The sequence below is a fragment of the Tiliqua scincoides genome, chromosome 4 (genome assembly GCF_035046505.1).
Source record: "Tiliqua scincoides isolate rTilSci1 chromosome 4, rTilSci1.hap2, whole genome shotgun sequence".
In the NCBI taxonomy this organism is placed as follows: Eukaryota; Metazoa; Chordata; class Lepidosauria; order Squamata; family Scincidae; genus Tiliqua; species Tiliqua scincoides.
The window spans coordinates 144,916,982-144,938,290 of record NC_089824.1 but is presented as its reverse complement, the minus strand read 5'-3'; the positions used below and the strand labels follow the sequence as shown (position 1 = coordinate 144,938,290).

General features: G+C 45.9%; 1 protein-coding gene across 4 annotated transcripts in view; it reads right to left on the bottom strand.

Annotated features, from left to right (window-relative positions):
• Positions 1-14,832, bottom strand: part of SLC44A5 (solute carrier family 44 member 5) — a 219,231-nt gene extending 204,399 nt beyond the window's left edge. For all 4 annotated transcript variants that reach the window (XM_066622821.1, XM_066622823.1, XM_066622820.1 and 1 more), the window contains exon 1: positions 14,534-14,832. In XM_066622821.1, the coding sequence (XP_066478918.1) occupies positions 14,534-14,570 (37 nt within the window). In that variant the 5' untranslated portion in view covers positions 14,571-14,832. The remainder of the gene's footprint in view (positions 1-14,533) is intronic.
• Between the last annotated feature and the right edge of the window lie 6,477 nt (positions 14,833-21,309).

The following is a 21,309-nucleotide window of genomic DNA, read 5'->3' as shown; positions in this document are numbered from 1 at the left end:
TTCGCAAACCACCTAGTGGGTCCCGACCCACAGTTTAAGAAACACTGGTGTAAATACTGAGCTAGATCAACCAGTGGTCTAAGAGCTGAATCCTGAGCTCGGTGCGCCGGCTCACCACCGGTGCATTGCCAGTGCTAGCCCAGCATTGGGTTAGCAGCGGGCAAGTGGAATCGAGTAGATAGGTAGGTAAGTAAGTAGGTAGGTAGATCATCCTTAAAAAAACCAGATGTTTCCAAAACTCCCTACAAACTGTTCAGTGATATTATTTACGGAATAATCTATGGCAGCAGTTCTCACACATTTAGCATAGGGACCCACTTATTAGAAAAAGAATCTTGTCGGGACCCGCCGGAAGTGATGTCATGACCAGAAGTGACATCACTGAGCAGGGAAATTTGTAACAATCCTAGGCTGCAATCCTACCCCCACTTACCCAGGGGTAAGTCCCATTGATTACCATTGTTAAAAGCATGTACATAGTAGTCTGTTAAAAGTACAGGTCTGTAACATTTACCCAAATGCAGTCACATGCTATGGTAGCATCAAGTCTAATACGAGTGGGGACCCACCAGAAATTGGCTCACGACCCACCTAGTGGGTCCCAACTCACAGTCTGAGCAACACTGATCTATGGTAAGGTAGCCAGTGACTGCACAATGCATTGCTGAAGTCTCTATAGAGAAATATTTAAGTCTATTTATTTTTAAAAGACTGCAGTATCTCCAAAATGCCACTGTGTTTAATTGTGCCTCCTCTTTCACACTTCTAGGAGAGATTTATGTGTCTTGTCCTTTCAATATACCCTTAACATTAAGGGACAAAAAAATAAGTTGGGATGAGCCAGCAGCCAAATCCTGCTGAAGTCCGAAGCATAATTCCCTAATAACATGAATACAAAGACCTCACAAACCAAAAAGTAAGCCAAGAGGAGTAAAATGAATTATGTACCATGATTAACATGTTTATTTTGTTTCTCAATTATGTAGAATTACAAAATGAATATTATGCTCCGAGCTATGCAAACCCATTAGAAACATGTGAAACATACACACAGAATGTCAAGCACAATTAACAGTTCAATCCAACACCACAACAATCTGAGTGGTATACACCAGTGTATATTCTTGGATGTCAGCACAACAGCCCCATCAGCACAGTAGGCCCACTAATGGACAAGCCCTGGACATTAGCAGGACAACATGTCAGCATACCTCAGACACTGGTGCAATTCTTGCTAGCAGGCACATCAAAACAGATCACACATGAGGTCAGGACATGGGCAAAACAAGGGGACTCAACATACCACATATCCTAAACTCTCTTCAGATGAAAGAGATGCTCCAGTTATTGACAGATGACAATGACAGAGCTGGCATAAAACTCACGGGAACAAAAGGGAAGGGAAAACAGAAAATTTCACCTCCTAACACTCCCTCCAACCTGCCAGACAGTGGAGCACAGGATACCGACAACACGTGGTAGCCAGTCACAGCACACCAAATCAGTATTTAAGCTTCTGCATGATAGACCACATCTCAGATGATAGGGCATGCAGCACAGGGATATACCTTTTTAGCCTCTAGTCATGCAAGCTTTAGAGCATGCACACAGGAACTTTGGTAAGGAAAAAGGTCACTCGGCAAACAAAGGGAGCATTCTGCAATTTGCACAAACAATCTGTTCTCTGCCCCAAGAAGAGTATGGAAAGGTACTTGGTTAACATTTGTCTACTCAGAATTCTTGTTGCAAGGACTCTGCCCCAGGTAGACTCCACACACAGAAACACCCAAGCCGAACCTCTATTCCACCATCCCAACAGGAGGAGCAAGGACAATGCACCCTATACAGGTAAGCAAAGAAAGGGAAGGAATCCCAAGCCGAAATATACTGATGCTGCATATCTGTCTCACATATCTCCCCACCCTCAATAGTGACCCTTCAGTGATCTCAAATGTATCTTTGCTATAAACTGTGTTGGCCTAATCATCTCTTCTTTTTGCAACAGCTAGTAGCAGTGAGTCTGGCCTCCCATGGTGCATGTTAGGTATTCCAATCATTGTTGCTGCTGGCCAAACATCTGGAACATTTTTGTTTTTTTTAGAACTGTTGGGCAGAACAATCATTTCTCAAAGAATTCCACTGCAACCCCCACCCCCAGAGAGGGAATGGTAGTGGTCTGAGCCACTGGGCTCTCACTCCCAACAGGGCACCACTGCACGTACACTCTGGTGGCACCACTCTCTTCCATAATGCATCTCAGTACAAAGAACAAATGTTTCTGAAGCTTCTCTCTCTCTCTCTCTCTGTTTCTCCTTGCATCCCACAGGCAGCTGTCCCACAGGCAAAGACACTGTGCAGACCTAAAGGAAGCCTACAGCCTGCCTGTTACTAGTGACCATGTGAGCCCTGCTACTGCTCAGTGATTTTGCTGCCCTACTTGTTCCAGACAGACCCTTGTGGCTTTGCAGACTCCATGTCAGACAGTGACATAACTAGTGCAGCCAGAACTCACTGACACCTGTCACTTTACTTGTCTGTTGGAACACTGCTGAGAGAAGATGGTTGGCAATCCCACTGGTGCTACTGCTCCATCTTTAAAACTGCTAAATACAGACTTTGACCTGATTACACCTATAGGGGTTTTGTTAGTAAACAGGACTTCTTTCATCCCACCCTAGTTGTTTTTGACCTCAGGTGGCCTCGGGATCAGACTCTGCAGGAAAGGCAGAAGGACATCTCTACCGTCAGGGACTACAGTATCCTCACTCTCTGACTCCTTGGCTGCAATGGTGGAAGGATGCTCCTCAGTGTTCATGAACCCCATCTTATTGGCTGCCATGTTGTAAGGCACATGACAAGGAGGTCAGTGTAAGCTGCCACACTGGCAGCTGCCAATAATGATGCAAAGGGCATGAGGTGGATGAGGGTGTGGGCATATGCTGCCTTGATGGTCTCAATTAGCAGGGGGGAAGGCAGGATGACAGTTGCTTAAAAATGAATACAGAGATTGGAAAACCAGGGCTTAGTACATGAATGCTAGGTTATGTCAGAGTTTCCATGGATTCTGGTGCCACTACTGGGAGGCTGCACAAGCATGGCATTGCCTGGGCTCTGGCATCCTTCCACCCACTTTGTGCTGGACAGGTTTTGGATACGGCAGCTGTCTAGCTGACATTGAACTGCTGTCACTGAGTCACGAGCACGACATCGGGACAGGGTTGAGCTGTAATTTTTTTTTCCAAAATTTAAAACATTTCACTGTTGCTCGATACTAGAGTCACATGAAGCTATGCCACAAAGTACCTAAATAACAGAAAATGTTTTAATTTAAATTAGCTTTAGATAGCATCAGCTTTTATTATTTACATGATGTCTCAGTGGTTTCTCAAACCCTGGAAGGATAAGAAACAAACTGCGGTCAAAGGGAAGCAGGGACTACAATTCTCAAATGCCCACCAATCATTTGTAAAGTAAGATCTATGGAAATGGCACAATGGGAATGCAGTGTAGTGCAAGTTTACTCAATTCACAGTCTATTTGGGGATTAATCCCAAATAAGTTTCCATAGGACTGATGCCTTATACAGTACATTCATTGAAGGGGGAAAAAGATAAGCAAAACAAATAGCTTACACAGAGTTTCCCCACAATCAAGATATTCTGTATTCCTAAATCAACTCCTTTTTGCAAACTCAAGTGAAGTAGGCTGTTTTCATTCCCTTTTTACAAGAGAGAATTGAATCTAAGAGAACTGAGTGAGTGCTGTCCTCAGTTGTAACCTGCCCCCAGAGCTCCACTTGCAATGTCAATAGTCCATGTGTTGATTTACAAATTAGCCACTAGTTTTTTTAAATTCTAGAAGACAGCAAGATAAATTTTAACAAAAAAGAATTGTTATCTTTGACGTATCTCCTTCCAGCTCAAATGCATTTCATTGTGAAAAGATGCACTTTAAATCATAACTAAATGCATTGTACCATACACTGATGGCATAGGCTGTACCAGTTAATTCTACTAGACATCTACAGTACAACTACTGGACAACATAAGGAAATAAAGGCTATAACTGACCTGCATTATTTTGTTGTAATACTGCCAATATAGAACAACACAAGTATTCTGCAGTGACTGCAGTTTTCTTTGCTTGTAAACTAGGGTGATCTAGAAGTGAGTAAGAGCCCAATCCTGAGCTTAGTGTGGCGGTTCAGTACCGGTGCACACTGTTGCAAATGTGCCATAAGGAATGCTTGCGGGCCCAAGCACCAGGCGAGCACCAGTGATAGCCCAGCACTGGTCAACGCTTGGCTACCACCAGGCAGACACCTGACTTCCACCACTTGCTGATCATGTGGATGCCAAGTAGTGGAGAGGTAAGCGGGAGCATGGGGGGGAGAGAAGGCATTCCGGGGAAGGGGGAGATGGGCGGAGGACAGGGAGAGGGCAGAGGAGGCATTACAGGAAGAAGAAGGCAGGGCGTGCCCAGGGAGTCTGTCTCCAGGCACTTAGGCTTCACTAGAAGGCATTAATCCCTCCCTACACCAGGAGCCCCAACAAGGGGGAAAGAATGGAGAAGGTGATAATCACTGCCATTTAGCCTTCTTTCACCTGCTCAGGGGGAAGGAAGGAGTGAAGCCTGCAGAGAGAATGATTGATGGATTGTCAGCCGGCTGCCCTCTCTGGTGGCATTATTAAACGACTGTTTTCCTTTAATTTAAAGGGCCCTTCTCATCAGCTTTGCAACAGTAAAAAGCAGTTTTTTAAACTGTGATTTTAAAGGGATGCATTTTTCCCCTTCTCCAGGGTTCAGCACATTCCTTCTCATTTGCAGGGGCCATTCGTGTTGAGTCAAATCCGTGTATAAAAAATCTGTGTATAAATAGGCTGGACCTGTATTTGTGCTTTTCACTTCTCATATGATTTCCCTGTGTCCCAAATTTAGTGGAAGTTGCAGCTCTTCGTAACTTGCAGAATCAAGCATCTGCTGATCAGATGCTTAAAGAAGTATACCTGACTATTCTCAAAATTATACATACATTACTAACGGGTATAAGGGAAAGGAACTGCCCTCAGAAATCGAAGTAAAGAGTAAAGAGCATGCACTTAATTATGCACCAAAAAAGGCATTCAATTACAGTGATAGATTTTGTCTGGCAGAAGAATGCCAGCTATATAAACTTTGCTTTGGCAGAGGCATACTTCTTTTTTACAGAAAAGGTTATGTGTTTCTAATACAACAATACAATAATATAACATCTAAGGGTGCAATTCTAACCCACTTTCCAGCACCAACATAAGGGTAATGCAGCTCCTGGCTAAAGAAACAAACATTCCCTTACTTTGAGGAGGCCTCTGTGAGTGCCACCCAACTGCAGGATGCAGCATACGTCCCATTGGCACAACAATGCTAATAGTGCAAAAGTTAGTTTGGCTTTGGGCCTATGGAACATAAATAAATTGTAAGGTATGAAACAGGGGATATGGGCTACTTTCTATAAAACTATGGAATGTGGAAATAAGGTACATCTACTATGTTCTATGCTATGGGACTGTAAGCCTAATCCTATGTATATCTACTCAGAAGTACACCCCATTATAGTCAATGGGGCCAACTCCCAGGTATGTGTGGATAGAATTTCAGCCTGTAACTGATAAAGGATACTCCTTAAACAAATTTCATTTGAACCCTATACTTTAACATGTGAGATAGGAATACCTAGAGGTGGCAGAAAACCGTTTTATTTTTCGCATATATCAATGTTTTCTAAAGTTAGAAGTGCAGGAAGCAGTGCTATGTGTTTTTATTCAAAATTTACATTATACATATAAATTATAATCACTTTAAAATGTACCAAGTAGGTGATATAGGTGGTATAGTGTCAGCAGATGAAGCCACATTCATTACCAATGTACACAAACCCATTAAATAATAAATAAAAACCAAATAAAATGGTTTTATTTTTTTCACAGATGTGAGTTTTGTTTTTACAAAATGAGAAGTGCAGAAAGCAGTATTAAGTGTTTTTATTTCATTAGCACCATTTTCTCCCACCTCCAGGAATACCAAATCCAGCAACCCAGAACACCTGGGTAAACATGACTTTACAGTTTTAATAGTGCTAAACACAGATTGCCCTTGCAATGAAAGAGGGATCAATGGAAGGGTATTTCACTGAACAGAGAATAGTAAAGTTGGCAACTGGGATGTCACTAAAAGTGCGTCAGTGAAAACTGAATATCTGTGCATCCCACTACAAAACAGAAGCAATATGTCTGAAAGAAGATATACGTATATTAGAAACGAAACTTAAAAAAAAATCTTAAAGTCTATAATAGCCTTCTATCCAGCCTTTCAAACTGACAGTACTCAGTGTCTCAATCCAGAAAATCAGATAATCATTAAAACAGTTCTCAAGGTGGAGGAGGAAAGCTATCCAAAGAGACTGCAGTCACCTGCTATTTACAGCTCAAAAGTGAGATAGGCAGGAATTAGTTACTGACAGATGATATAATTAAGGAAGATTTGGCATAATGTTTAAAGTTTAGAATTATTTGTATGAAGTATTGTGGTTAGTTTTGAGCACAGTTCCTTTAGGCAGTTATTGATAAATGAAAGAAATCAATACTTGAATGAGGATTAAAGATACCAAATGGTTCAGAATGCTGATTCTTAGACTGTGTCAAACTACAGGTCACTATTCTGGATTGTTTGTTCATTGCAAAATTCCAGACCATCTGGGAAGTCTCTTAGAAATTTTCTACACTGAAAAATAGCTCCTTCTAAATTCTAATTCTACTCAAAGTACAGGGAAGACATAGGGTGGACAATATTACGTGGCAGGCAACTTTGCAACGCTCTGAGTCAGAAACACCAGTCAAGACAAAACTATACAGGACAAAACAAGAATAAGGTTTTAGGGCCTGATCCTATCAGCCCAGCACCTGCCCACCACCGGTGCTGAGTGTCACAAACATGCCATGAGGCACGCCTGCAAGAGTCGCCACTGGCTCAGCACTAGCCCACACTAAGCTAGTGCCAGCTGGAGGCCCATCGCTCACTGCCCAGAGCTCATCCCTTAGTCTGGGCAGTGGAGTAGGGGCAGGGGAGGCATTCTGGGGTGTGGGAAGGCAAATCCAGACTCTCGCTTCAGGCCTCCCAGCCCAACACATGGCCACTTTTCTCTGCTCTGGCTAAATAGTGAGTGCAGACTCAAGTAGCACCATTGCGGGTCATCCTCCCTTCCTCAGAGGAGCTGGTTGGCAGCTCCCCAGTGGCCACTGGGTGCAGTAGCAGCCATTTTGGCACAGCTGCTCCTCTGGGACCCAGGAAGCTCAAGATTGGGCTGCCAATCATAACATTTTAATCACTGTTTCTTTGGGAAAAGGTCTTCAGTACTTTCATCTGTCTACCTATATATCAATTTGTAGTATTGGAAACCATCAAAAGCACACTAAGAACCAAGAATATTGACAGATCACCACTTTAACGTTCAAAATCTATTTGAAAAATCTGAGAAACAAGACATGATCTATTTTTCAGAAGATCTGACTTAGGATAAACATTGTATCTGACAGAAGTGCAATCAAGAGAGTGAATATCGTTCTTTATGGTTGCTGAAAAGTTTGTTTCATTTACAATGCAATTTTATCACCGTTTATTTAGAAGTCAGTCTCATTTTATTTAGTGGGATCAACTCTCAAATTGCTGCATGTAGGATTGCAGCCTAACAACCCAATCTTATGCAGAGCTTATAGCAGATCTCGCAATCCGCTGTCATAAGTCCTGTTACAGCAACTCAAAAGGAATGATACTGTCATATGCTCCAGGGCCACTAGTGCAAATGGCTTGAGGATCTGTGCACCTGCCAGCATATCCCAGGCACCCACTGGAACAAGTACGGTGGTGGCTGAAGCAGTTCAGGAGAGGATCAGGGTGGGGGATTGGACCAGGTAGGACCTTGGCAATGGCAGCTTACACTGAGATTCCATGCCTCCTTCTCAACACAGACCTGTTCCCTGACTTTCCCCATACATACACCAGCAAACAGCTGGCATAGGTCCAAGGAGACATGTTAGCATCCAAGCAGTCTAGTGGAAAGTAAGTAAAATATATTTTAGGCCATTTGGTCATTCTCCCCCCCCCCTCCAACACTGGACACAGCATGCACTCTGGCAATATGGCTGCATCATGTAGGATGGTGGAGAATAGTATTGGGACAACCAAGAGGTTACTATCACTAGCTATTTCACAAGGATGCTTATCATCCTGATTCAGTAGGAAACAAGTTGACTTTCTCAGTTCTGTAATTCCAGGAGATTTTACTTCCATCTGTGCTAGAGGTTTTAGGAAAAATGACTGTACAGCATGTTGAGGATCTGAGCTGCTTCGTATGCTATATTTTTATAGTGAAGGAGACGTTCAAATGATTTCCATAGCCACATATACATGCAAGGGTACTGAATAAACATCTGAAAGTTTTACTATCTTTCAAACCAGTCTGTGTTATTCAACATTTACAGCCTAATCCTATCCAATGCTGGCAGAGGACCCACACTGTTTCCAGTGCTGGGTTTGAGTATGTGGGAGGTATCTTCAGGTTAAGGGAACATTTATTCCCTAACCTAGGTAGAGCCCCAGCCTGCTTAATGGCATACTTGGATCTGTGTCAGCTACTCACTGGTGCAGAACTGAGTAGTCCTGTGTAGTGCTCCAGCCTGCTCAATGGGTACTCAGATCTGCAACAGCTACTCACTTCTGCAGAAGTTAATAGTACTGTGTAGGGCAGGGGTGCCCAAACCCCGGCCCTGAGACCACTTGTGGCCCTCGAGGCCTCTCAATGTGGCCCTTAGGGAGTCCCCAGTCTCCAATGAGCCTCTGGCCCTCCAGAGATTTGTTGGAGCCCACACTGGCCCAACACAACTGCTCTCAGCATGAGGACAACTGTTTGACCTCTCAAATGAACTATGGGTTGAGGGCTCCCTCCACTGCTTGCTGTTTCACAGCAAAGGAAAGGCCAGACTTACTTTGTGCAAGGCCTTTTATAGGCCTTGAGCTATTGCAACACCTTCATTCATTTGTACAAGTTCATCTTTAATATAATCATTTATGTAAACTTATGTAAATTTATTTAAATTTTAAATGTAAATTAATTCTTTTTTTCCATGGCCCCCAACACAGTGTCGGAGAGATGATGTGGCCCTCCTGCCAAAAACTTTGGACACTCCTGGTGTAGAGCTTTCACGCCCAGTTAGAATATGGGGGCAGGCTGCTCTGTTACCCTGCCCCCTCTTCCAAGCCTGAACTGCCTTCTCCCCATCCTCCCCCACCCCAAAACGCCTCCTCCTCACCTCCATTCTGCCCTCCCCCCACCTTCTGGCACAGCACTTACCTGCCCTGACAGTCACTGGGTAGGATGCAGTGCTCGAAGGACAGCACAGAGCTTTCCACCAGAGCCGCTTACTCATGGTTTCAAAAAGCTCTTTATGGCACTTTCATGACACCCAGCACTGGCAAGGCAGCCACAGCACTGGCACTCTCAGACCACAGGATTGGGTTGCCCATTTTCTTAACTAGGGTCTAGTCCTGGGGTCGGCAACCTGCCATTCTGGAGCTGCAAGCGGCTCTTTCAGCCTTCTCCTGCGGCTCCCTGCAGGGCCAAGCCGTGGGGGGAGGGGCACGTTCCTCCCGTGAAGCAGCCACTGCTCACCAGCCCGAGCGCACAGGCGCAGCTCCCTCACCTCCTGCGGCTGCACCCCATAGGAGAGGGCGTGAACAGCTGGCGGAGCAGCTCCTGCCCAAAGAGCCCGCAACGCCACTGCCACCACACGTTCCCTCCCGCCCGAGCCGCAGCCCCAGCCGCCTGCCCGTGTAGGGGAGGGTGTGTAAACGAACCTGACCCCACGGAGCCAAGGCAAAAGCAAGCAATTGAGTGCAGCTGCTCTGTCCTCCTCCCAAGCTCAGGGCACAATCCTGTGCGTCTCCTCAGAAGTAAGTCCCATTGTGCTTGCTCCCAGGAAAGTGTGCACAGGATTACAGCCTTCAAGCTCCCCACTCAGCATCCCCCCGTCACTCACTCACACTCTCACTGCCCCATTTCCTTCACTTGGAAATTTGAAGGGGGTTTGGAGACCCCTGCACCAGATGGTATTCTGTATATGTTTGTATACTGTATGTGTAACATACTGTATATGTAGCACCAAAGCATATTTCATGGTTGGGAAGTAATCACTGTTAGTATGCCTTTTATTTTATGCAGTTTTGAACTCTTAGCTTGTTTGTTCAGGAGCACCTTTGTGAACAGTGTTAAGTAGTACTAAGTGGTCTTGTTCAGAGGTAGTATTGTGTGGAAAGGCATTTACAGAAGTACAGAAGTAAATGACAGTAAAGAATGACAGTATCCTTCACAAGCAGTTCACCTGTGCACAATCTAAAACAGTTGTTCTCCAACTGTGGGTCTGGACCTGATTTTTAGTGGGACCTAGAAGAGGGAAGTGTATTATATAACTGCGACCTACAAGAGGGGAGCGCAAACTATATATGCAGTGTATATATACTCCCCTGGGAGTGAGCCCCGTTGACTCTACTGGGGCTGACTTCTGAGTAGACAGGGAGAGGAGCCACTCACAGGCTGCACTCCTGTCCATGCATCCCTGGGATAAAGCCCCGTTGACTCTACTGGGGCTGACTTATCTTTCCCCATGTTTTTGCACTGGTATGTATGGAGATCTGCCCCCCTCCCAACTTCCATGTGTTGGTTTGTGTGCAAGGGGTTTTGCAATGGTCTTGCTGTGATATCTATATAGAGATCTTCCCTCCCCTGCACCTTCTCCCAGTTTTTGCACTGGTCTGTATAGAGATCTGCTCTCCCCCCCCCACTTGTATTGGAATCTAGGAAGATCTGGTGAGTAGGTAGATGTGGTGTCAGCAGTGGCCCCTTTGAAGGTAAGGCCTGGGCATCTAGCAGAGTGTGCTGCACAGCTGCAGCCACTTGAAGGCAATAGGGCCCTCAGGGATATAAGAGCACCTGAGGCAGGAAGGGTTTGTGGGTTGTAGAAGGAGTGCAGATTGACTTTGGAATCTGACCTGGCTTATTGACTTTGGAATCTGACTTGGATACTCTGACTGATTTGACTGACTTTGGAATCTGACCTTGGACTGTGACTTGGCTTATTGTCTTTGGACTCTGCCCTGGATACTCTGACTTTGTGACTAAGGGACTGCTAGAGACACTGGAGTTTGAAGTGCGGCTGCTGTGCCCAAGACCTGCTGATGATCCAGGGTCTGCTGTAGTGGTGGGAGGCTGCTGGCAGGAGAGAGGACCTCTGCAGGTTGAACAGGGGAGCTACCCTGGAGGTAGGGTCCAGCAGGACTGCAGGGCAGAACCAGGGTCATTTGTTGGGGGAAAGGGGAGCTAATTTGCTTAAAGGGGGCATAATTCTCCAGGCAGAGAATGGCCTTGGAATCAGGCAAAACACCATAGAGGACCAGGCGTCTGAAAACACAGGACAAGAATGTATGACAAAACTAACTAAAAGCTACAAGAGGGGGCTACATTATAAAAATGGGACCTATAAGAGCATAAAGGTAAAAAAAAAAACTATATATGCAGTGTTATCTTCATTTTAGGTGTCAAAAGGGTTTTGTGGCTCCCGAGGTTTTTTTTCCTCTGGAAAATGGGTCCAAATGGCTCTTTGAGTGTTTAAGGTTGCCGACCCCTGGTCTAGTCCTATCCAACTTTCCAGCACCAATGCAGCCATGCCAACAGAGCAGGCGTTGCATCCTTAAGTGGTGGGGGGCAGTCACAGAGGCCTCCTGAAGGAATGGGAATGTTTGTTCCCTTATCTTGGAGCTGAATTGCAGCTGGGTGGAAACTGAAAAGTTGAATAAGAAGTAAAGAATATGCTCCCAGATCACAATTGCAAATGCAGTTTCCATGCAAAGGAATCATCATTCACAGGTGTAATTTCAAATACAGAAAACATTATGTGTGATTCAACCCTCATTGTTACAAAATTTCATCCAGCAAATCTGTGCCTAGCTATAACTTCCATTCAAATAACAGGTAGTACTGAAGAGCCTGAATTTGGAAGGCACTGTTCTTATTTGAATTCAATTCAATATTAACAATCCTATTGCACTAAAAGCTGAATTACAAACTTTCAGATACCATAGATAGAACATGATCTACATCCCACAGTACTTCAAAAAAAAATTCAGGTCTGCAAAATAGTACCTAAGAAAAATTCTGATGGATATGCTATTTTTAAAATAGCAAAAATTTAAATTAGTGTTCATAATGAGAAGAACCTAAGACTTCTGCTGCCCAAAAGAAGACTGTACATCAAAGTGTACATGTTTAGCATATATGTTCTGTACCATGTCAAGAGATAGACAAAATGTGATATGTCCGTGTGGCTATTGCATAAGGAAATATTATTACAGAACAATAATATAATAATAAAAATTATAATTCATAATTATTTCTTTTTTGTTACAGAAAATAACTTTCTTGTGACTTAATTCTTACTTTTCATGTCTAAAATTGTTTTGTCATGCAATATTTTTCATTTCATTTATTAACTTGGAGATCAGCAGTCCCCTAGCATATTTTAATAATTTCATAAACTGTACAGCACACACACATATTTCCCACTGCCAGATACCAGGATGTATTCTGATTTTGTAACAAATGAAATATGCAAAGACCAAAGGTTGATCACCTTCCAGAAGCATTGTAATAAATGATATTTGGGGAAGAGCTGGTGGGTTAGAAAAAGAGTAGAGGGAAAAAAGGTTTGAATACATTCTATCTATTAAAATTTAAAATGGGATTTTATATACACCTACTAATTAAAGACACATACAACTTGGTGCACCGCAAACAACAGGATGTTCATCAGTACCTTGGCTCTATGCTCCAAACTGTATAAGGATGCACACACAAACCCTAGTACTCCAGTCCAGACCAGTATATTGAAATTACATTTCTTCACAGCTTTACCTTCCCTGCTGCCCTCCACACACCAAACTAGCAGCACCTACATCCAGCGGGCTCTCTCCCCCCCCCCCCCACAAAAGCCATAGAGGTTGTTAGACTACCATCTCTACATTAGCCCATACTCTCTGGTTCTAGATCTTCTGTCCACAAAACACACCATCCCTGAAATACTCGCCAACCCAACAAGAAGTATCCATCCCTGATTCACTGGGCCTCATTTATGTACCATCAGATTTTTCCAAGGAAACCCCACATTGGAACTTTGAGGTTAATCTTGTAGCACATTTCAGACAGCACATCAACTCCTGAACCCCTTCAGCACCAAATCTTTTTCACCCCAATCTTCTCTTTACAGCAACCCAAATCCACAGTGTTCCTAATCATACTGGCCTCCCGACCCACCGCCCTCAATTCCTGACCCTGTTGCTCTGCCTGTACCACTCCCAAAGCCACCAAATAATCCCATCTGCCTGGGCAAACCTTGGCATGACCCTCAGGCCCAGGCAATGTTTGCCAGACTTCTGGTCCTGAACTCCAGACTCAACAGGAGAGGCCCAATCCAGGCCAGCCTCGCTCCAGTGGGAAGCCAAAGAATCCAGGATGCATCCCCAGCACTATTTGTTACTTTCTTCTGATGCTAGAACGTTGCCAAGACGTTCATGTAACATTCCTCCGGGAGGGGGAGGGCTGCCTGCCTTTCCAGCCACTGATGGCCACCCAAAATGTGCCCTCGCAGCCTCCCTCCCCCCCTCCCCCCCTTTCCACCCCAAAGTCCCAACCCCCAGTCTCATCCCCTCCAGCAGCACCTGCCTCTCCCCATCTCGTGGCCAGAACGAGGCGACTATTCCCAGACCTCCCCTCCCCCGGGAGGCAGACAAAGCGGCGGCGGCGATGCACCTGCACGTAGGCGATACTCTCCCTCCAGGCAGAGCCACTGGGGGCCAAGGGAGGCTGCGGCTCCCGCCGGGAGTTCTTCCCGCCTCTGCCTCCCGCGCCCCGAGCCTCAGCCCCAACTTTCCGACCTCCTCAAGGACGCAGCGAGCAACAAGCCGCGCTGGGCTGAGCAGGAGGCAGGAGAGATCGCGCTCCGCAGCAGCCAGCCAGCCAGCCAGCCGTACCCGGCAGCAGCGAGAGGGTCCCCTCTCCGCTCGCCTTCCCTTCCGAGAGGCAACAAACTCCGGCCGCTGGATGCGCGCGCTCCAACAGGCCAAGCCCGGGACTGAGGCTGCACACTTCCCCCGGAGGAAGCCCCATTGACGCGAATGGGACTTACTTCTGAGTAGACAGGCCGAGGATTGGGCCGGGAGGCTGCACGCTTTCCTGGGAGGAAGCCCCATGGACTCGAAAGGGACTTGCTTCTGAGGGGGCACGCCTGGGATTGGGCTCTCAGGCGACCACCCTCTCCACACTTTTGCTGGGAGTAAGCCCCGTTGGCTCTAATGGGACTTACTTCTGAGTAGACGCACCTAGGCTTGTGCTCCGAGGCAGCAGTGCCTGGGCTGCAGCCGCGGCGCTCCTTCGCCCCCCACTCTCGCTTACCGTAAGGAGAGGCGGTGAAGTCCCCCTTCCTGGCCATGGTGCTTCCCGGGCTTGCAGAGCTTGGAGCCCGGGCAACGCTCCGCCCGCTGCTCAGCGTGCTCTTTGTTGCTGCGATGGCATGTGAGGCAGGCAGGCTGGGAGGAAGCCGCAGCGGCGGCACCAGGAGCAGCCTCCAAGCGCGGGCTGGCGGCTCCCCTCTTCTCGCCCTCGCTCCTCTCTCCAGCCTCAGCTGCGCCCAGGAGTGACCCCCGCTTGGCCCTCCTGCGCTCCCAGCGGCGCTGCGAAGGCGGCTGCAGCAGCAGCAGGTAAACACTGAAGCCAGCCAGCCAAGAGGCGGCTACAGCAGCAGCTCTGTTGCTGAAAGCCGAGCCGGCCTTGCCATGCATGCATGCAAGGGAGGGAGGGGGCACGTGGGACTGCCCCCCGCGCGCCTCAGCCCGCCCTCCATCCATATGCGGCGAGCCACAGCGCAGCGACGAGCCCCCGAGGGAGCCGCCAGCTCCTCCTCCCTCCCCCGGCAAGAGACTCTCGCCAAGTTCAGGCAGGCGAGCTCTTCTGGGGACCCGACTTGGGTCACCGCGCAGTGGCTGCGGGCTGCTTGCCCGGGCCGTCCTCCGCCCCCCGATCCCATCGATTCCCCGGTTGCCCGGAATGGGGAGGAGCGTGGCACTTTCCACTTTCCCAGGCGCAGCGGGAGATGGAAAGGGGGGGGGGGGAAGCTCTGCAGCCATCCCAGCTCTGTGCACCGGCTCCTGGGAAAAGGAGCGAGGGAGTCTCGGTCTCCACTGAAGGGTGATCGAGGCTCCACCGTCGCCAGGAAAGTTGCCCTTGGAAAGTTTGCGTGCGGCTTCCTGGAGCCCATCCTGGAGCTGTCCTTTCCTCCCGTGCTGATGAGCGCTCCCTGCGCCACTGAAGGGATCGCACGGGCCTCCTGCCTGCCTACCTGCTCTCCGTGAGACTGGCGCCTTGGTGCCCAGCCAGAGTGCTTTGGGTGGGTTTTTATTCGTGAAGGTTCAGCTGCCAGATTTGAAAGATTAATTTGACACATTTAAAAATAGTATTTGCCATCAGCATCATCATCACAAAAGGAAAACCATGCAGGTTGCATGGTCGAGCCTCTTTCCCTAATGTAACTTAAGCTATAAGCTATAGTACATACAACAGAAACGATCTGCTGTTTCTCCCTTCCCATTTCCCTTGTTGCTGTCTTAGGGCCCAATCCTATCCAACTTTCCAGTGCTGATGCAGCCGCAAGGCAGCCCTGCAGTAAGCAAGCAAACATTCCCTTGCCTTGAGGAGGCCTCCATGACTCCCCCTCACCTCAGGATGCTGTGCACACCCAGTGGCGGACCTCCCCTGCCCCAGGGCAAAGGTCCGTGATGGCACCCCTGCGGGATGCCACTGCCCCCCCGCACACAAATCCCTCCCCCCACTTACCTGGAGCGCACAGAGATCACACAACTCCAGAACACATGAGGAAAAACTCCTGGAGAGCTTTGGAGAGGCTTCTGCACAGTCCCAGAGGCACACGTGGCTCCGTGCCTGGGGCATTTGCCCCTTTGGTTTAATGGCAGGTCTGCCATTGTGCACACCCCATTGGCAAGCTGCATCAGTGTTGTTAAATTGGATAGGATTGGGCCCTAAGACCCTCGCTTGCCCCTCACTTTTTGTAAAGAAGCATTCACACTGTATAAATAAATAAATTAGCCCATGCATTGTGTCTCCTGCGCTCATATAGAAGAATGTGCTGGTGCATAAAAACAGGATCTCGGGAAAAAATTTTATCAGGGGGTGCAAAGTTTCCTTTGGGCCTCTTCCCAAATGGGGAGGGGGCAAAACAGAGTGGGGGTGGCAATGGGGCAGGCAGAATGGGGCTGAATAGGGCAGGGAAGGGGTGGCAGCTAGACTATCATTGAACCCAGGTCTACCCGCCCGGTACAGTATCAGCAACTATATACAGTAATATGGAAAACCAAACGCACTCCTAAATATCTAAAACCCCTTAAATAAATCATTGCAGAAAATTTGCATCATCCTATTTAGACTCACACTAGAATGGGAAGAGTCCTGTGTGTACCAAAACTTCTGCAGCAGCTGTCGTCCCAAGCTGTGTCCCTGAGCTCCTATACGCTCCTTTACAGTAAGCAGATTCTCATGTCAAAGAGCTACTGTAGCAGGCCAATTGCCTCCCAGATTTGACTCTGTGTGAAGGAGTGTCATGTATGCATTCCTTAGCCGGGCATATATAGCTTATGACAGCAGCTGCTGCTGCCACATGCCCATGGTAGCACCTCCAGCATCCTGCATGGACAGTGAGTCTCGATGAGACAGGAAAATAAAGGATCCCAGAGAATTTCTGGGCCCCCTTCTTTGGCTCCTATGACCCCTTTTTGACCAAGGACCTGGGTACAAATTATCCCCTTTAACCCCATCTCATGGGCCCTGCATACAAATATACATTCTGAACTCTTGTTTATGTACATTATTCTCTCTCTCTCTCTCTCTCTCACACACACACACACACACACACAAACATGCACGTGTGCACACGCATGTGAGAGAGAGAGAAAGAGAGAAAGAATGTTTCCAGACATCCAAAACTATAACACAAGGGATTAGGATGAGGTGTATGCCAGCACCACCTATCCTGCCACCCTCCTGGGTCTGAATCACCCCCTCTGCACCCTCCCCCATTACACCTCCTTCCTGTCCCTATTCCACCCTCTCCCCATCCCTGTGCCACTCAACAGGAGCTTACCTTCTTTAGGATGCTCTAGGATTCAATGCTAGCAGGATAGTACAGGCCTTCCTTACTTGCAGGGTGCCACAAATGTGCTTTATGACATGTTTGTGACACCCTACACTGGTGATTAGAACTGGGCCATTAATCTCAAAACATCCTGGCAATTTGGGCAATTATAGGAAAGACTATTTTGAAGGTACTACATAAATCTTTAACTACTTGCTCTTTTTCTTTATTTTCCTGATATCCTTTATTCTTATGGAAGAGCTGAATTTCTTCCAAGTTAAATGAAGAAAAGGCTCAGTTTCTTCCAAGTTAAAAGAAAAGGCTCAGTTGTATACAACAACCTTGGAGATAAGTGGCATGTTTCGATGTGGTACAGTATGGATATTTCCTCCATTTTCAAATAATACTTTATATTTTGAATCTAAGATTTTGCACATGACAAATGAGAACATGGTCTTCAGATATATTTTTTAAATTACAGGAATACTGTACTATACTTGTTTGAAATGAGAACAAATTTCTGCCACAGTGCCCTCTACTGTTACTTTACTGTTACTTTACAAGTGGGATGAAAAGTGAAGGTATAGTATTGCTGAACAATTTTTAAGGCTGCATTCCTAAACAAACTTACTAGGGAGTAAGCTTCATGGATCACAGTGGAGTGCTCTATCTAATGGCATCCTTTCTCTAGAACAGCCATTTTCAACCAGTGTGCCATGGCACACTGGTGTGCCATGAATGGTCTGCAGGTGTGCTGCGGGAGTTTGGGGGAAGGTCATTTATTAGTAGGGTCATTGGAGGATGTGAGCCTCCCACCAACAGCATGGTGTGCCTTGTCAATTGTTAAAAAACGGATGGTGCACCCTGACAATTTTAGTACCTTGTCAGTGTATAGTGAGATGAAAAAGGTTGAAAATCACTGCTCTAGAGGAAGAATCTTCCACCAGAGCAAAGATTTTTCTCCAGAGAAAGGAAACCTTAGAATAAAACCCAGTGTTTTATCACTCTAAAAGATGTGACAGCTTGTGATGAAACCCTGACATTGGCCTTTATGACTTTGAAAATAACTAGCTTGTTTTTCCAAACTGTTCTGATTGCCCTGAGGTCTAAATACTTTAATTATATGCATATTTTGTTCCAGTCTGAAACATAAAGAGCAGTGCAGTGATTAGGGCATCAGACTAGGACTAAAGATGCCATGAAGCTCACAGGGTGACCTTGAACTGATTGTTCTCAGACTCACCTAGCTCACAGAGTTGTTGTGAGAACAAAATGAGGAGCAATAGGAAAGAGTCGTCTTCATCACTTTGAATTTCTTGGAGGAAGACCAGGATAAAAGATATGTATTTTTTTAAACTGAAAATGTTGTACAGTATTCCTAACTTTCTGAGAAAGCACATGAGCATGTCTGATTATATTCTGAAACAATTTACAGAATAATCATCCCACCACTCCACTGACTGAAACAGTATTCATACACATAGGGCAGGCAAGAGTGTCTTGCACTGCACTATTAGGGGAAAGAAGGTCTTAGTGGTGAATGAGATCATTTCATGACTTGGTCTCTGACATGTGTGCTCTCTGAGCTGAAGCCTTTATCAGTGTCCTGAACCACCAAAGTGGAATACATCAATGCTAGGGGCCCAGAAGGATTCCTTGTAGACTTGGCTTCTACTGCTGTTTTGCCTTCTTTTTAGGAGGATTCCCAATATTGCCTGTCCTGCCCAGATTGGGACTTTACCATGTCCCTTGCAGGTATCACCTTGGTCCCATAGCTTTCTACAGTCCATTCTGCATGCTGTCTGACCACCTGCTCTGAGGAAACTGCTGAGAAGGAGACTCGATCATAAGAGGCACTGATAGTGAGGGCTGTCTCCTAGAGCATGTACTTGAGTTGAAGCTTCCTTTTCTTCCATGTTTGCCTAAAAAACCTTTTACAGTGGATACAGATGTCCATAATATGACTTCCTCCCAAGCCAAGGAAACAAGTGTCATGTCAGTGGAGTTAGGTTTTACCCCACAGTGGCAACATTTTTTTTAAATATGACCCCATTCATCATAGGCAAGGCAGGGTTAACTAATTGTCTAACCACTAAAACTTTACAGATACACACACACAAGCTGTCACACACACACACTTATATAAACTAACAATGAGGTATAGAATAATGGTGACAGCTGAGATAAAGCTGTTGAATTCTCTCTGAAAGATGAAGGGGGAAATAGATGCATTCCTCAAGATCTTGCTTCAGCAGAAATAAAAAAAGAACTAAAGGATTGGTTGCTCTGCCTGCACTTGAGACACACAGCTCTACATGGAGTTTCCCTACCCCAGAGCAGGATAGAACACTTTACAGAGCTGTAGAAGCTTCCAAGGTTGGCTCTGTGCATGTTCAGAACTTCACTACTGCACAGAGACAACAAACACCTGTTTTATTCTTGCCCTAAAACATTTATACAAGAGTATCTTCTTATGCCACGTATAGTCAGTGGAGTAGCTGGCCCCTCTAGCACCTGGGGGTTGTGACTCCTGACGTCACCCCTGAAGTGCCTGAGCCAGAAGTAACTGGCTTTGAAGTAACAGAAGTAACAGTGCCAGAAGTAACAGTGACTTTGAGGCCTTCACTGTTGCAATACCTTCTCCTGCACTCCCCCTCATTTGTGGACACCTGGAGCAATTGCAAGTCACTCTCAGCTGCCAGCCACATTTTCATCTTTTTTTCTTTCTTGAAAAGGAGAAAAAAAAGTGAAAAGGTAGTTGGCCACTCAGAGCGGCATGCGACTGCTCCGAGTGCTCGCAAGGGGGGGGCTTCACACCCCCTCAGGAGTGTTACCCAGGGCCCTTACCTCCCCAGCCCTGCCTCAGCTACGCCACTGTGTAAAAACGTGGTGCACCCTTTCCTAAGAATGTATGCGATAATTTAGTAAATTTTGTGATATTGCTATGTTGTTACAAAAATGTTTTCTAATTGTCTTAGTAGGTCTGTTTCTCATCCTCTTTCTTCCCGTTCTTCAAAGCATGCGAAGGTTTCCCCTTCAAACACATGTTTGTTGGTTCTTCTTTTAAGATAAGGAGATCAACATTCTCTGCACTCAGTGTTGTTTGTTTTTCATTGCCAATAGCTTTGAACAAATGTTGTTTTATCATAACAAATCAGATACATGTGCCATTTCTTACTGGAGTACAAACACGCAGCAATGTTTGAATCATCTAAGCACAAAAGAAAGAATAACCTCAAAAATAGTTTTAAGCCAGGTAGTGAATTACTTTCAAATTTCAATCAAAGACAAATTTCAATCACACCTTATCTGGTGTGCTCCCTGGGGCATTTGGTGGGCCGCTGTGAGATACAGGAAGCTGGACTAGATGGGCCTATGGCCTGATCCAGTGGGGCTGTTCTTATGTTCTTATGTTCTTATGACAAGCATGTTTGTGTTTTTAACATCTTTCCAATAAATTAAACAAGTTCTAGATTATAAGCAAGAGAAATACATTATATACCCTTTTGCAAAGGAATAATAGATGGGTGCAGGGAAGAAGAAAGATGGCACAGTGTAGATATGTAAGTTTGCAACATTTCAAATTTTAGAACCTGATTGGTTTTTCAAAGCTTTTTCAGTTTTTCACTGCTCTGGTGCCAGTGTGTACTGGCAATATGAAAGAGGGTTGGCTCTTGAGAGCAGGAGGATTGGGATAATTATCTCACGCCTATTTTTGTTATCCTTGTCCTTCCCATCCTCTCGCCCTACCCTTTCTCCCCCTTGAGCATTTTTACACTGTAAGCTACCCAGGGCAGGGATCTGTCATTTTTCATGTAAATCAATATCATTCATTTATTATGTTATATAAATAATAATTAAGGAAAACATATTATTTATATAACATAGTAAATATAAATTGTATTTTACAGACTTAAGTGAAAACAACAGATCCCTGCCCTGGGGATCCCTGCCCTGGAGAACCTTATTGCATGACAAAAAGCAGTTTCATTACATAAGAATTTGCCTTCGACAAGTTCAATTCTGA